The sequence below is a fragment of the Drosophila subobscura genome, chromosome U (assembly GCF_008121235.1).
Source record: "Drosophila subobscura isolate 14011-0131.10 chromosome U, UCBerk_Dsub_1.0, whole genome shotgun sequence".
Lineage (NCBI taxonomy): Eukaryota > Metazoa > Arthropoda > Insecta > Diptera > Drosophilidae > Drosophila > Drosophila subobscura.
The window spans coordinates 16,813,005-16,830,218 of record NC_048534.1 but is presented as its reverse complement, the minus strand read 5'-3'; the positions used below and the strand labels follow the sequence as shown (position 1 = coordinate 16,830,218).

The window sequence follows — 17,214 nt, the reverse complement described above, 5'->3', positions numbered from 1 at the left end:
ACACGTTTCTAGTTTATTTTGAATTGATTTCCGGAAAATTTGGAAAAACAAGCAAGCGGCGTTGCCCATAGCAGCAGCCGGCCCAGAGCAACAAGTCACCCCATACTCCTAGGACTCCATCACACAAAAAAGTAAAAGAAAAATTAAATAAAAACCTGCAATGTTGCTACAAAAGTTCTGCACGCGGGCGCTGCACACGACACGAATGGTGTATGCCAGTGGAACGGGCGCCGGTTTGGAAAAGAGTGCCCTGGCCGCCCTACGCAAGAAGACCGGCTACACATTCGCCAACTGCAAGAAGGCCCTGGAGTTGCATAACAACAATGTCAACGAGGTGAGTGACCCAACCATCCAGCAGACTATTCTCACAGAGATTATAATCTCACTCACTCTTTCTCTCTTTGTGGAACAGGCGGAGAAATGGCTGCATGCACAGGCACAGAGTCTCGGCTGGACCAAGGCAACCAAAATGGCAGATCGTGCCACGGCCCAGGGCCTGGTCGGGGTTCTCGTACGCGGCAATCTAGGCGCCATGGTGGAACTCAATTGTGAGACCGATTTCGTGGCACGCAATGATGTCTTCAAGCGCTTCGTGGACCATGTCGCACGGATCTGCCTCCAATACACGGAAGAGATTGAATTTGACGGAGATCTCTGGAAGGTAATTTCAACACTTCAGCTCCTATTTTATTTGCTGACATTCCGTGCATCTCTTTTATCAGCTTGGCTATGAATCAGAAGCTTTGAAGAATCTTCCCACTGATGAGGGCCGCAATTTGGGCGATCACTTGGCTCTACTTATCGGCGCCGTGGGCGAAAATGCTACCATTAAGCGTGCCATCTGCTTCAAGGCCAAACATGACATTAATTTGTGCGGCTATGCACATCCAGCACCCGCCAATGTGGGCACCACTGAGGACACCACACAAGTGGGCAAATATGGTACCATTCTGGCATTCCGTTCCGACATTAAGTACCCGGACTATGAGTTCCAAAAAAGCATTTGCCAACAAATTGTGGGCCTGAAGCCAAAGAAGATTGGTGAATACGGCAAAGACAAGCCGGTCGAGAACAAGGACGACGAGACGTGCCTTATCCATCAGGAGTATCTGCTGGACGCGGACAGAACTGTCGGAGAAATTCTCAAAGAGAACCAGACCACAGTGGTCGACTATCATCGGTACGAGTGCGGCGAGCCGACCAGAGGCAATCTCGACGAAATTATTCGCTCCCGAGAGCAGAGTAGCAATTAAATAGATCTAAAGCCAGACGACTGCAGCATGCAACATTGTTATACACCAAACCAAATTGTTATACCGAAATTCTGGACAAAATTTGCATGTTGAAAAAGAACAATAACTACCATGAACCCTCCGAGTGTACTTTGAATACCATGAGTCATGGCAAAAAATTGGGGTAACCGAGTGAAATGCCTGCGTGCGCCTGCGCAACACGGGAAGCACGCTTGAGCGCCTACCGGCGGCCGTAGCAGTGGAAGAACGGGCAGTAGAATGAGCTGTTTATGAACGTGTTTTGTTCTGTTGCCGGTAATTACCGGCACGTCAGGTGCTGGCCCAAAGAAAGCTGCCAAAAAGGGGGAAAAGGCACAAACAGGTATTGGGTGAAGATACTCTTCTGTCCCTCCACCACAAGTTCAATGAGCCCTTCAGGTCATGTGTGGAGCTCATTAAATGTAGCTTAAAATCAATCTCTAAATACTTTCAATTGCTGAAAATATTCGGATTCCAAACAACTACAATCTATCGAATGGTTATGTCATTGCCAGCTTAGATCTGAGCTGTGCAACGCTTTTTTCCGAACTGTCACTTTTCAGTCGGCGTACGACATTTCATTTAGCCTGCTCAATATAAAGGATTAAATAACAACATTTTTACGAAATTCGAAATATAATATGGACCTAGAATCGTTTCGCTCAAAGTATAGCGACATAACAGTGACAACAGTGACTCCTGGTGGAAAGAAGGAAGAACAAAAGGCCAAAGAAATCGACTTCAAGATGTCAACTGAGGAGGAGCAACCGCCGCGCGTTGAAATTACACGCGTTTCGTCTGGCAGTGGCACTGCATACGGACCCAATTCCACATCGACTCTGTTGATGTCCTCATCGTCCTCTACTGCCGGATCAGCACACGGACCCAACTCATCGGCTCCTGCTGGCGGTTTTGCACACGGTCGCAGCTCAGCGACCTCGAACAATCGCGGTGGTTCTGCATTCGGACCATTCGGTCCTGCTGACGGACCTGGCACTCGCTCGCAACAGCAGACTGCCGCCGCCCTGGCCTACGCCACTGAGTACAAAGAGGTGATGGCCAAACTGGATTACACAAAATACATGCAGGCCAAGCTGAAGAAGTTGTCCGAATCGCAGGGCCAAAATAATGCTGGATCAGGTCTCAAATTTGGGATGAAACCGGAGAATATTCTTACTGCCGACGTGGAACCGAAAGGGACCATTGTGGACACATTCGACAATCTTGTGTCCGTTGTGAGAAAGATGAAGACTGTAGTAAAACCCACTGGCATGGGGATGCGAGTCGCCTCGGAACGTTTGCTGCATGAAATAGCCAATGCCCGTGACGTGGTGAAGACGGGTCAAAAAATCCTAAAGCACGAAGAGCTTGATACTTCAAATAATCCCTTCAAGGAGTGACGTCATCCGGTGCAGGTTCACCGCCGCTCGGTTTACGACACTTTTCAGTTAGTGCCATACTAAAAGAATAATAAAACAATAACAAAAAGCGGGGAGTTCTGGGAACCCTCAGTACATGAAAAAGAGTCTGGTTTGTGTATGGGTATGGTAATGCCTCTGGAGCGCAGTGGCCGGCATTTTGACACTAGCGAGCAGCGGAGCGCAAAGCGCAAAACTTGTCCATCATGAATGAGGTGAGGGGAACGTTTGGGTTCGCCACATTGATACCCTTGGTGTAGAATCTATACTATGGATTGAACGGTAATCCACTATATGTACATGCTAATCTTTGGCGTTTATCAAACTCTTGTTTGCATACACTATGGTCGTATGATACTACTTTTAGCTAACTTAGCGAGCTTAGCGTTTTGCCATATTAGATTGGTAGTCTATAGCGTAGTGCCATGCGACCATAAAAACAAATTATCGATAGTCATTATTACGATTACGCATCAATAGCATTCCTCAAAGTGGATTATTTTTAGTTTCTTTGCTTTTTCAACGCTTTCCAAACGCACATATTACAACAAAAATAAGCAGACACTTCTCAGTAGAAGACAGTTAACTTTTTGTCCCGCTTGCCTAATATACCCACTACATGGCCACTTCCGCACCTGGAAAGGGTCACCGCCACTCCACTTACTGAAGCCAGCCCCGACGTAGCCCCAGCCTGCTGCCTTGACATGCGATCGCGTCGCTTCAATTGAAGTTTTTCATGTCGGGGGCTTCAGTCGTAAGCCGACTTTTCACGGGTTAACGCCAGATCTGTAGCGACCGGATCGCACGCACTTTACTAATACCTGGCTTCACTTCACTCCTGCGCGGGAACAGCTGCGTTGCCTTTTGCTTCCGCTTTTGCAAATTTCATGGATGTGTACATAATTCGGGTTAATTTGTTTGGAAAGTGCGGCAAATAGTTTTTGAGTTTTTCACATTTTCGCAAGCCACAAAAAGTTATTAACAAAACGCCGGGCGGTAATTGCATAGTGCAAAACAAAAAACATTGCCACAGTCTCTCTTTCGCTCTCTATCTCGCGGTGAAACGGTAAATTGCCAGAAGTGACCAAAGCAAATAAGGAAAGAGGCGACACAAGCCAAGAGGGAGAAGAAGGTGACGAAAGCAAATAAGCAAAAACAGCCAAATAGAGCAAGGCGGGAGGCGACAGCAATAAACGAAGCAAATGTTTAATTAAATTGTTTGATTTTAAGTTGCAAGACTACGATAAAACTGCAGCTGCATTAGCGTTGCTGCCCATAGTAGAGATCTGCATCGCGGGAGCCGCAACAAATTGGACAGAAAAATGCCGCCGTTTAATTTCATCAAGCAGGTAAGGAGTGTGGAACAGGCGGCATTTAAATGTTTGGTGTGAACAGTAGCACTTATGTATGTATGTATATGTTTCAATTTGCATACGAGCTTGCGCGCAGATTAATGTGTGAATGCATTTATTGCACGTTAATTCGCATGTCAACATGGTAAATTACTTAACTCTTGTGTGGTAATGTAACCAGATTAAGAGGCATTTGTCGGCAAATCAAAAGATGATTGCACTAGGTTTTGATACTGAGAAATAACCATATTCATACATAAATACATATGTACATACATACAAACATATGGATGTATGTATTTACCAATATTTACAGTTGAAGAAAGCATCTGTGCAGAGAAACAAGGAAAAAGTAGATAAACTCTGGTCTTTTAGGTCTATCTTTTCAATCCCCTTCTGGCGTGGTTTTTTCTGTGTACAATTCATAATGTTAGTTCGATACCTGCGTATAGAAATCGTCGTGAAATTACTTTTTGATAATGACAGCTTTTCATCGCGATAAAATACGTAGCATTTGCCCTTGAAACTCCAATCAATTAATTAGAATACGCGTCTCACTACTCAAGCGAGAAAAGTAGAACAGCAATGGCAAACGAATGCGTCAGAACCACTAAAGATAGTAGAGTTACACATTATGCTCCACAATCAATCATAATGGATCCCTGTGAACGAGAAGCGACAGACATGAAACGTGTCTAATTGGGCAAAATACAAAACCAAATAATAGAGGAAATGAAGCCATGGCCTGTCTGTGGATGTGAATCAGTTTGAATAGAAAATAGATTTATCTAAATCAGTGGCCCAGCTGGAGATGAAATAAGACAACCGAAAAGAGATTTTCTGTAATTAAGTGGGCCTCTCTGCAGATGCTCTGCGCACAGATGGCTTCCGGTGATTAAATGTCAGAAACAAGACCAAGGGAGGCAACAGAACCCCGCATAAACAAACGCCATCCCATGCTGGGAACTAAGAAAGGAAAAGGCCCAAAACAAACCATAAAGGTGGGAACAATTTCTACGCAACCCATCAAGCAAACCCTTGCCCCACCCATCCGAGCTTTCTTCTTTCTCTACAGATTTGAAGCACCAAGAAGATCGTTTGTCTGAGTCCGATCTCGGACTTACCAAACAAATGCAAATGGGTCAACGGACAGTGTTTCAGAAGCTGCAGACCATCCAGGGGGGAATACTATGATTATGTTACGAGTGGTTTTTTGGGGGCTCTGCCTAATGAATTTCCAAGCATTAAGGCAACATTTTGTTTAATTTTCGTGGCTTTTCCTCACCGTGTAATAATTAAGATGAATGACCCCTAGTCTATGGCTGGCTAGAAAGTTATTGCACCACATTTACGGATAGTTCGGGCTCCAAATTTCGGGGCTTATCTCATCTCAAGAGCAGCTGAACCCGAACCGAGAGGCTGCCTTTATACATATTTGCATTTTTCTCTTAGTTTTTTCATTTTCGGTTTTTAGTATTTAACGCGAGGTTAATTGCATGTTAACCAACAGTTAAATAACAGTTATTCGTGCAGCTGCCGGGTTTGTTTATGGCCACCAAAATGTTCATCCAAAATTGTTCAGCTTCCATCGCAATTGTTGTCCCAGCCTTTTCTTTGCAATTGTCTCTCTTTTTTTTTTAATGAAGAAATTATTTTGAACTTTTCGTGTTACTCCGTGGCTTCACCCACACCTTTGCCAATGGCCTCTGGCGTGGGAAGCTGTCGACTGCGACTGACTACCGCATCTCTGTTGTTTTCACTCGATTCCAAATCGTTATTACGAATGGCAAAGGAAGGAAATCAAAGACACACAATAAAACTACAAATTTTCCTACCATTTGCGATGGCAATTTTGTGAAATGTTGGCATGAAAATTCATTCGGGTTTCGCCTTTCGAAATCCAATTTTATTATTGATCACCATTTTTTCCATCTTATCAACGTTAATTAACCATTTATTAAAGCCAAATCAAATGCAACGCCAGCCAAAACACCTGTTTGAGTTTGTGTTATTGATATTGCCGTTCTGCTTTTACCATTCGACATGGCGACCACTGTGTTTTGTCAGTGGCCTCATAATAGGCCACCAGATGGGAGATGGTCTGCCTCGAAACAGCGACCATTTGATGCACTTCAGATTGAATATTCTAGATAAAACAGCCCATAGATAAGAGCAGATTTCACATTCTTATGGAGGAGAACTTCTTCCCTCTTAATAGCAAAGTTACATAGCTCGGAAAAACGAAACATTTTTGTATATTCTCTCGTTCCCAGGAATGTGCCGTAATGTCTATATTCGCTGATGACAAATTCTTACAGCGATTCAACGTGTATCCCATGGCTTATTAGAAATATGTGTATCCATAAACACATTCACAAAACCATTTAGTTGATCGATTATTAACATGCATTATCGGTTTGGCAGACAAATCTGCCTACAAATCAATCACTGCCCCAATCCCCATGAAAGAGCATCCCATTCCCATGCCGGAGAACACCATATTTCGTAGAGTCATCTGGCTTCGTGGTCTGGAATCGCTGGCAATTAATGTGGGCTGCTGTTTTCCAGTCGACGAAGACCAACTGCAAAAAGAAGCTGCAACAGCATGTTTGCCATAGTTTGCCATCTTCAGAGCCAGAGTCTGCTGGATCTTCCATGGCTAATGAAAAGACAGAAAAGCGCAGCAGAGATGAGGAGGCAGAAACAAATCGGCACAATCACCGCTAGCGGGGATTCATCCAGCAAATGGGGAAGGAATACTGAAAAAAGTAAAAAATAAAGCAGTCTGAAGCGGTACATTGCTGCCCCGTTTCCCGTTTCCCGGTTGCATTTTGCAGTTTGCAGCTTACAGATGTGGCAAATGCCACAAGTCAATGTTGCATTGTGCCTGCTTTTGTGTTTGGCTGTTTGTGTTTTTTATTAGTCTCAAAGTTTACGTAAATGTCGCGTGTGTTGTGCCACAAGCAAACATACACAAAATGCTCTTAATGGGTTTGGGATTTCAAAGCAAACAATCAAACCGTTTCAGGCGTCCGCCTTTTGTGTTCGCCTTTTATTTGGTAAAAGGAAAAGTCAATTGTTTGGACGAGGCGTCGTTTGTCTTGCAAGTTGACGTCTGTAATTATCATAAATTGTAAAATTGCATTTTCATCCATGCTAAAAGTCGCACAATTTTCGGTCCGAGAAAATGCTCTTTGCATTTCATATCCCACATTTCGCAATCCACAATCCGCATTTTACATTTACATTTACATTTGCTTTCATTTTTTCCAGTTCACGCCTCAACCTCAACGGTTGATTGAACTTGTCAGAGATTTTGAGTTGGAAAAACATGAAGCATGGCGCATGGTTCATGGCAGAGAAAGAAAGAGTTACCTGGGATTGTTTTGCTTTTTGCTTCTTTGCTTTTGAAAGGCATTGCATTGTCTGTTGCCCCGAGATACGGATACAGTGTTCTCCCAGTGTCTGCAAGGAGGGCCCATTAGTGTCGTTCACGCTTTGGAAAACACACTTTGGAAAACCATTACCATACATTTCACATTTTCGGGGGCCTTCATAGAGATGCACACACAAGTACAAGCCCGTATGTAAATGTACAGCAAATCACTAGCTAAATAGTTGGTCGAAATAATTTGACTACTTTCCTCACTCGACTCCAATTGAGGCCCGTTGGCTGTTAATGATTGTGCCACACAACTGCCACAATCTGCCTGTCTGCCACTCCGTACATAAATCATAAAAGTGAAGACTCAAGGCAGTCAAGCGATGCAGCCAGTTGACAAAAGGCAGAAGAAGGAAACCCGCGTGATGCAAATCGACGGACGGCCGTCTGCTGCATCGATGTTTGTCGCTTCTCTCTCTCTATTTGTGCTTGATTGCCTGCGGAGAATGTCAATGCAACGTCAGAGTGTGGATGGGGGGAGTGTGTGGCAAGAGACTACTCCAACTAGACAAGAAAATAAAGCAGGAAAATCCGAGAAGTAGAAGATTGAATACTCTTTGAAGGCCCTGCAAAACTCGTGGAAATTCCATATTAGTTTCCGTTGTGTAGGGAGTCCTGATGGACTTCACTCTCTTCTCTCTTCCAGGTATTCTCAGTGTGAGAATCCATCAATATTTAGAGAATTATAACATTAGGCACCTGCCACCATAATGCCGCTCCACATTTAAGTTTGAATATTCATGTACATATTTTGCATATTGTAGATCCCAATCTACACTTTCAAAATCTACATATTTCACCCTAGGACGAATACTCATAAACCTTAGATCCTCCACTTGTGTTCACTCAACTGAAAGAAGCTGAAAATCGTTTAAAGAACCCAAGTACCCGACTCAAAGAACCGAACCTAGTGTGTCTGTCCACACATGGCTAATGGAAAGAATTAACAAAAGACCAGCAAAGAATTTGCTTAGACCCTTTTGCCAACTCTTCCGTGTGGCCTTTTGCCCGCAGCCAAGTTACAAGTTCCGTTGGCTTAACGTTGGCCCAGACCCAACCCCAGACTGGGCTCGTACCGAGGTGGCAGGCGACAGCAAACCGCAACAAAATGCGCTGCGCTTTCTGCTTTTCTTCATTTCTCACTCTCGGCCAGCGAGAGAGAGGCAGAGGCTACCGAGGCTACAATATAACTGATAATTTTCATTCATGTTCCAGTACCGAAGTCGCAGCCGATTTCTGAGTCACAGTCGCCGCTTCCCACCTGTTCGGTCGCTCCAGCAGCTCTGCTGCTGGCCTGGCCATAAACTTGGAGTGCCGCATTTTGCGTCGACCAGTCTGCATTTGGCTTTCTGCCTAACAAGTCGTGCAGCCGCATCTTAGGGATCTACTTACATCTACGGGTAGTTCGCGTTTGCTCAGAGGAAAAGGCTCTCCACGCGTGTGAGTGCGCTCTCAGATCGGCCAAAGGCCAGCGGACTAAGCTCTGGAAAATCGAATCGAATGGGATTTTCTTTTGCTGTCATTTCGTTTCAACATCTGTTGCATTCTAAATTTTTCAAGTCAAATATAAAGTGATACATAAATTTGTATTCAGAACTGTGTGCTGTGTGCTGCTGTGTTTTGTGAAATTTCTATTGATCGCTTTCGATCGATCGATGTGTATGCCGCGACATTCGCTTTTCATAAGGATTTCACTTTGTGCTCACTGCCAAGATTGCCGGCAATTGGAATTGCCATCAATTTGGAAAATCCGAAACTAGTTCAAGGCTGCCTCCGCTTGCCGCCGAGCAACAGCTTCAATCTGCCAGCTTCTACTCCGAGTCTTCGGTCTGTCCAAAATGGAGCTATCGCTGTCAGCAAAAGAAACGGTAATTACAGGCTTTTCGTTATGCATAGAACAGTCCAGTCTCTCCCTCTCCCTCTCTCTATTTCTATTCAATTACTCTTTTACATATTCCTGCACCGTCGGTCTGTTTTAGCCAGTTTTCAATTTTCCTGCTGTTAATTACGAGCTGACAATTATTTGTTTGGCCATTACCATAAGTTTGGTTCCTGATTATGATTATCATATCTTGGGAGATCTATAGCAAAGATTGGAGCACACGAATTAAATGATGATATCTGTATTTTATGGGCAAATTATTGTATAATTGATCTTTGATTGAGTTTTCACTTGCATATTTATATTTTGGTGTAGGTTTTTAGGAATTCATTTGAAATTACGAATCCATGGCTGATCTGTGCATTATTAATTAAATTGTCATAATTTTTAGTACATTATGATTCCTTTAATAATTATAAAAACTATTACAAATCATCAGATTTAAAGATTTTTGCAAATATTCCCTCAGGTAAATTATTACCGCGATTTTCCTTTCATTATGAACAAACAATTAACAATTTAAGAGGTTAATTTCACCAACTAATGGCTAACACATAAAAGTTTCCATAATTAAAGCGAACATTTATTCTCGCTAAGCTTCTCTTCAGCGATCGATGAGAATCTTTTGTCTGTTGAGAACATTTGTTGGACGCGGAGCATCAATCAAACTTTTGGCTTTGGATGTAGATGTCGCTAATTTGTGGCTGTGAAAGTCTATCTCTTTGGGGGCAATGCCTTTGAAAAAACAACAGCTACAAAAAGTATAACTATAATTTCATATATGTATCTTGAAGAAAGAGACTTCGTTGTACCAGTTGTTGTGGTTGTGGTGCCATGACAAATGTAGTTTAGCTGTCAACACACGGTGAAGATCGATCAATCTTGATGATGATCGTTTGGAAAACCTGGTTAACCCAGCCACAGCCTCAGCCCCCACCCAAAGCAATCCATCCAAGTTATTTTCCCATTCGCAGACAATAATTAAAATGTTTCCATGCAGCGCATTTTATACATTGTTTATTTATGAGAAGCGAATAAAAAAGGTGCATGGGCCGAAGGCATTGATACACTTGGAGGACCGAAAGTAATCGTAGAAATGTTTTTATCAAGGTTTGATTTGTTTAGGAGATGATAGCCACATGACTCTAGATTCAACAGCTCAAAACAGCTACCAAATCCGAATACCCTCTCGAAGAGTATAACACAAACAAAAGGCAACAATTATGATTGTGATTTCCATGAAATGTCGCTCTGTTCGGGGGAGAATTCACTGCCAGGCGGAGCATGAACTTGTTTTTGGTCTCTGAACACGAGAGCTGTAATCAAATGATTGTGGCTTAGAGATGTACCCCCCTAAAATGGAATGGTGGTTCATAGTCAAAGCATTAATTAGTCAACGGCCACCTAATGACCCCCAACCGTTATCCAAGATCGAGATGAAAATGCAGACGCCCCAAAACATCCAGCATTCAACCACTTTCCACCTAACTGCGTTCCATAAATAAATACAACAAAAACAAATTAATGTTCGAAACAAAAACTGGCCTGAAACCACACCACAGATGCCGGCCGCCGTGCACCACACAAATGCGGTTCAGTTTTCACTATCACTTGGCCACCAGCTCTCGAAGAAGTAGAGGCAATCGGACACAATCTATTCCAGATGCAGAGCACTTCCCCAATACCTGTCCAAGTGGGTTTTTGCCGAGTTTTCTTTTCTTTTGGTGTGATTTTTTGTAGTGTAGAGCTCCTTGGCGCCTGTTTTGAGTATTTTTCGAAAATTGTCTCATGTCAGTGACAATTGGAGGCCATTTGAAAGGTGTTTTAATGGAAAATGCAGTTCGGTTGGCGCGTCAACCCAGGCATTGTCCACCTTGCGCGCTGTGCGATGAAAATATAGAATGTTAATTGCAGATGAAATTTCATCAAGTCAAAACCTGCTTGCATCGAAGAGAGTCGCGTTGCGTTCGCTACGTGCATTGGGGTTTAACTTCAAACTGAGGCAAGAAAGAAGAGAAGCTGCCTTGAAACTGTGAGAAGAGTTTTGTGATCTAGCACGTCTTAATATATAATCTTTAAAGAATAATTTGAGACTCTCTTTTCTTCATTTATCCGTGGGTTCGTGTAAACTCTTTGAATATTCGTATCTGTAACTGCAGAAAGTATACTCCGTTTTAGCTAAAAATTCTATTTAGTTATTTACTAACAAAAACTCCACTCTAAATTAATTTCAGGAGGTTCGCCCCAATTCCATACCGGATCCAAAAGTAGATGCCACTTTTCGTAGGGTGGCTAAAAATGCAATTACCTTTTCGTTGTGGAAAATTGATGAGGATCGCCTGGAGGCCGTGGCCCGTTCACAGTATGGAACCTTCTATGACAACAGCGCCTACATAATATATGCAGCCAATCTGGTGGGGCACTATGCCAATCACGAGACCATCGTAGGTAGACCCCATCGTCCCACACACACAGGTATAACTCATATAAATTCCAATTTTAGACACGCGAACAGAAGCCCAATGTGGTGCTGGAACGATATATACACTATTGGTTGGGCAGAAATGTCAGCGAACAGAATCGCTCCAATGTGATGCACAAGATCCAGGAGCTGGACTCGTATCTGGGCAATGTGGGGGCCATCTACCGCGAGACACAGAACCACGAGAGTCCGCGTTTCTTGTCTTATTTCAAGAAGGGATACGAGTAAGTTCATTTGTTATACAAATTCTAAGCCATAATGATATCCAATTCGAAATTTCTGTTAGTATTCTTTCGGGCGCGTTGCTCAACTCTCCACAGAGGCCACGCCTGTATCAGTTGCGTTCCCGCAAATGGCTGCGTTCCATAGAGCAGGACACCATTGAGTGGTCGCACTTCAACTCGGACTACATCATGGTGCTGCAGACAGAGACCACAACATTCGTCTGGATCGGACGTTCCAGTTCGAACATTGAGCGGCGCAGCGCCTTGACCTGGGTGCAGAAGCAGAACAGCGGTTGTCCGATTGTCATTGTGGACGATGGCTACGAGCAGGCCATGACAGCAGCACAGAAGGAGCTGTGGAACGCTCTGCTGCCGCTGCAGAAGCGAATGGTCTGCCAGGCCAGTCAGCTGGTTACCGAATACACAGACTCCAGCAGCAACAAATTCCGCATCTACAAGTGCAACCTTCGTGGACGCTTGCATCTGGATCAGTTGGATGTGGGCCTGCCGGCCAAGGATGATCTGAGCGACGCCCATGGCGTCTACCTATTGGATAACTATGGCCAGAGCATTTGGCTCTGGGTGGGTGCCCAGGCCCCGCAGGCGGAAGCCCTCTCGGCCATGGGCAATGGTCGTGCCTTTGTGAAGAAGAAGAAGTATGCGGACAATACTTTGGTGGTTCGCGTCGTAGAGGGCCATGAGCCGGTCGAGTTTAAGCGTCTGTTTTCCAACTGGTTGAACTTGGGGCAGGAGAACACACGCGGCCACAAGCCCGTGTCCACGAAGTTCGGCAAACTGGATGCCCATTCGCTGTGCGAGCGACCCAAGATGGCAGCGGACACACAGCTGGTGGACGATGGCAGGGGAGAGCGGGTGGTGTATCGAGTGTTGGGCGATCAGGTGCAGGAGCTGCCTGCCTCAAAGACAGTGGTCTTTACCACCAATGCCAGCTATGTGGTCAAGTACAGTGTGCAGGTAAATATCCATTTCATTCCATCCCAAAATCAGCCCTAAAACTAAGCGCATTCGGTCTCCATCTGTAGTGCGCAACTGTTGTGCCGGCAGATCTGGCATCGGTGGGCATAAAGAGCATCATTTATCAGTGGAACGGCTCGGAGGCCTCGGCCGAGTCCATTGCCACAGCGAATAACATTGCCATGGTCGCATTTGAGGCGCTCAAGGATCCTGGGATGCTGGTTCAACTCTATGAGTTCGATGAGCCACCGCATTTCCTGCAGATCTTCGATGGCAAGCTTATCATCATGCGGGGACAGCGTAGCGAGATGCTGTACTGCAACAACAACAACAACGGGGACCTCAAGACGAACGTGATGCTGGAAACGTTCCTGCTGAAGGTATACGGAGACGCCAGCTACAATTCCAAGGCAGTGGAGGAGCACCCGCTTTCCTCGATCACCTCCAAAGATTGCTACGTGATCAAGACGAGTCATGTGTGGGTCTGGTGTGGCCAGAGCAGCACTGGGGATGCCCGCGAAATGGCCAAGTCGGTGGGTGCTCTCATGGGAGAGTACACGCTCATTCTCGAGGGCAAGGAGAGCAAAGAGTTTTGGCAATCGGTGGCCATGTACTTCAACCAGGCACTCGTCATCAATGGCCATGCCAATTCCTGCGGCAGCAGCACCACCAGCAGCAGCAGTGGCGCCGGCAGCATGTGCAACGGCAGCTCCAACGGTGGCAGTGTCTCCCCCACCCTGAGCAACAATTGCTATCTCAACACGTGCGTGCCGTCAAAGCCGAGGCCCCCGGTGCAGCTGTTCCTGGTCTGGTGGCAGCAGAGCTCCTTGCGCTACGAGGAGATCATTGGCTTTGAGCAGCAGGATCTCAGTGCGGATTGCACCTACATACTGGACACTGGCACCCTCACCTATGTCTGGCTGGGAGCCCAGGCACAGCAGCAGGAAAAATACACCTCCATTGCCCAGTGCTATGTCCAGAATGCCCCATTCGGACGTCGCTCGGCCACAGCCTTGGCCGTGGTGCGGCAGTATCAGGAACCAAATGTTTTTAAAGGTTTCTTTGAATCCTGGCATAATAAATACGGAAAGGTAAGCCCTTCAAATGTACCTCAACCACACTTGAAATACAATCTGATATTTTTGCAGGATTTTCTATCCTATGAGCAAATGCGCAAGGAACTGGGCAGCAGCGCAGCTCCCAGTAATATTGCCGCAGTCAATGGCGCCTCTCCGCTCATTTTAAACGGTAGACAGAAGGATTTTGATGGGCATAAAAAGTACCCATTGCCGGTGCTGACTCAGGAGATGGATATGCTGCCGGCTGAGATCAATCCGCTCAAGCGAGAGGTCTGTTCCAGTACTCAAAACATAAAGGGATATCCCTATTGAAACTTCCTTTTCTCCCATTCAGGTACACCTCACTCATGATGATTTTGTCTCCGTTTTTAAAATGTCTTTTTACGATTTCGATGAGCTGCCCAAGTGGAAGAAGACCGAGCTGAAAAAGCAGTACAGATTGTTTTAAGCCGTGCATCGAGTGGGCACTGTACATAATAATCCACATGAAAATCCATTACTAGTAAAACATATTTGAAGAAATTTATGTTACATACTATACACACTTTACGTAGATATAATAAAGAAAACTCTTTGAATTTCACAAGAACTAGAAATATGAATCAAATTGAATTGCCAAAACCATATCAGGTGGTCTCCACCTCCTCGGAATCGGGCTCATCCCCGCTGTCTGAAGCTGTTCAACGGAGAATTTCATAATTTTCATAATATTTTCACACAGCAAAAAGATTACAACTTACAGGGAAACAAAAGACCGAAAATGAACTCGAAAATTCCACCAAGTAGATCCCAAAACATTTTTGATCTGTTGTGCTCAACGTTTTGTAACTAAGTACAGAGACATTACGGATCGGAAACGGTTTTGAATTTTATTTCATGTGGCCCAGACCCCCATTTAATGAGCCGCGACGCGTTCAAAAACGAAAGAGTAATTCGGGCTTATTTCGTAGCCAAAGCGATTGCATGATCTAGGTCAATCATGGCCACAAAAAATAATATGTATTTTATGCCTATTGAAAAGCATTTAAGTGGTCATATCAAATTTTATTTGTTGGGTTTCATGCTATTCAGATTATTTCAATTTTGGTCGTAATAGTAATCGCCAAAGTATTCCTCGTCCGCTTTAAGAAATAGGGAACACTAATTAAAACTATAGTTAGAGATGCTACACAAGTTACTCACTTATGTCGGAGAAGAATAAGTCGTTGAGGAAAGCCAGAAATATTTCAATAAGCTCACAGCAATCCATGGTGTATGATATAACTCTGAATACCGGGTAGATTTTGTATTTATAGGAGATAAATGTTGAAGGTTAATGCTTCGCATGACCATTATTGCGAGTAATTTAATTTAATGTTATAATATTCATTATAGAATATTATTTTGGGACATTTTTATAATGATTTCTGTCGCACTAAGAGTCGTAATCGTCATTGCTGGTGTCAGCTGAAAATTCAGAAATATTTTTAAATGGTTTTAGTGCATTTTAAATCAGGAAAAATGAAGCTAAATCTTTGCTTTTGTATGAATATTACTTATCCAGTTCTTCTTCTCCTATATCCTCCAACTTACAACCGAATAGTACATCCCCAATGAACTCCAATATCATTCCAATTATTTCACAATCCTCCATCACTTTTGCTTTATGATTTACCAACTTTTACTAAACCCTAGAGCCCTCAACAAAGGTTTTATATACCTACAATTTGGTCATGAATTGCCTCATGGGATGTACTATAACCGTCTATCTGTTTTGAACTTGGTACATTTCCATGGCTAAGCGTACATACTTCATTTAATGGGAATCAATTTCGTTATAAAAGCCATTCTGTTGGTTCAGCATGATGCTCCAAACGTTTAAAGCTTAAAACATAGTTTTATTAAAAAACAAACAGATCTATTACAGCCATTTCAATATACGTCATAGCCATACATGGGTCCCTCCATGTAGGCCTTCTGTTGGTCCGTGGAATTGCGCCGGATTCTTCTGCCAATGGGCTCCAGATCCGCATAGCACTTGGGGAAGACTCGCTCCACTGCCGCAATAGCATCTGCTTTGCTTATATTACGCACAGCCAGCACAGACGCCAAAGCCTTGGTCTTGACACAGTTCTAGGTATCATAGAAGATCAGGATTAAAAGACTTTCCATACGAATTAACATTGCAATTGATTCACACACCTGATGCGCCTCTTTTACGTTAAACGGCGATGCATCGCCCTGGAACATGGCACTCAAAAAAGAGCAATGCGCGAGGTTGGCCGCTCGGATCTCCGTACACGCCAGGTGATCCACATTTTTAAAGTCCAGATCGTTGTTGCAGTAGTCGAACATGTGTATCATTTCATGCGTAAGCACCCCGTGCACCATGCTCTTGTTCTTTGCCATATTCTGGCAGACCACAATCTGATTTAACTTGGGATCGTAGCCACCAGTCACCGAGGGATCGCACACCTCACACGAGATGTGCCGACGCAGATCGAGGGGGCACCCGGAGCTCTTCAGCGCCCCCATCATTAGTTTGACCAGGGGACCATTCTTCACACACCAATAGACATTCTGTTCACACTTGTAGCGGTCAATGCTCTCCTGACCCTCCAGGCCAAAGAGGATGCGTGTCCACTTGGGCTTGAAGGTTACGCCGCGTCGCTCCGGGTACAGATCATAACCCCAATCCTTACTTTCATTGCTGGGCGGCTGGTCGCTGGACGGTGAGTCCTGAACGTGCTGGGAATCAGCTGCAGCGACGGGTGGAGTTGATGGCTTTTCCTTTCTGGCAGTGGGCGTTTCAATGTCTATAGGCGTAGGCGCTTCTTTGGCCCACACTTTAGTCAGGAAATCCATATTTACTGGATTTCTATATCTTCACTTGGTTGAATAACAAACCGGCAGCTGATTGGGTCAGCGTTGCCAGACCGAAGGGGGAGATAACATGTTGACATTTTCAATTAGCTGAAAAAGATTGATAGTTGTATTCCTATATAATTATGTCGTTTAATTTAATTCCTTAAATCCGTATTTATTGAATTGTGTAAAAAAGTCTCGTTTACAACAGGTGTATGGCCAGGTAGCTCTGTTGCTTGTTACAT

The 17,214-nt window shown here is 44.3% G+C and overlaps 4 protein-coding genes across 5 annotated transcripts; 3 read left to right on the top strand and 1 right to left on the bottom strand.

The window, feature by feature from the left end:
- The first annotated feature begins 133 nt into the window (after nt 1-133).
- LOC117901468 (elongation factor Ts, mitochondrial) lies at nt 134-1,365 on the top strand. Its single transcript, XM_034812230.1, has 3 exons — nt 134-334; nt 413-661; nt 723-1,365. The coding sequence occupies exons 1-3, from the start codon at nt 161-163 to the stop codon at nt 1,251-1,253; spliced, it is 954 nt and encodes a 317-aa protein (XP_034668121.1). The 5' UTR covers nt 134-160; the 3' UTR covers nt 1,254-1,365.
- A 462-nt stretch (nt 1,366-1,827) lies between these two features.
- Nucleotides 1,828-2,794, top strand: LOC117901470. The gene has a single exon (XM_034812232.1). The coding sequence runs from the start codon at nt 1,913-1,915 to the stop codon at nt 2,669-2,671; it is 759 nt and encodes a 252-aa protein (XP_034668123.1). The 5' UTR covers nt 1,828-1,912; the 3' UTR covers nt 2,672-2,794.
- Nucleotides 2,795-3,224: 430 nt separating this feature from the next.
- LOC117901464 (villin-like protein quail) lies at nt 3,225-14,714 on the top strand. Of its 2 annotated transcripts, none has more exons than XM_034812227.1 (7): nt 3,225-4,038; nt 11,600-11,809; nt 11,869-12,071; nt 12,134-13,046; nt 13,115-14,137; nt 14,195-14,395; nt 14,460-14,714. In XM_034812227.1, the coding sequence occupies exons 1-7, from the start codon at nt 4,012-4,014 to the stop codon at nt 14,571-14,573; spliced, it is 2,691 nt and encodes an 896-aa protein (XP_034668118.1). In that variant the 5' UTR covers nt 3,225-4,011; the 3' UTR covers nt 14,574-14,714. The 2 variants fall into 2 exon arrangements, with proteins under 2 accessions (XP_034668118.1, XP_034668117.1); XM_034812226.1 differs by lacking the exon at nt 3,225-4,038 and adding an exon at nt 9,084-9,351.
- Nucleotides 14,715-15,976: 1,262 nt separating this feature from the next.
- LOC117901469 (mitochondrial inner membrane protease ATP23 homolog) lies at nt 15,977-17,048 on the bottom strand. Its single transcript, XM_034812231.1, has 2 exons — nt 16,307-17,048; nt 15,977-16,237 (listed from the first exon to the last, which is right to left on the bottom strand). The coding sequence occupies exons 1-2, from the start codon at nt 16,967-16,969 to the stop codon at nt 16,037-16,039; spliced, it is 864 nt and encodes a 287-aa protein (XP_034668122.1). The 5' UTR covers nt 16,970-17,048; the 3' UTR covers nt 15,977-16,036.
- Nucleotides 17,049-17,214: the final 166 nt, after the last annotated feature.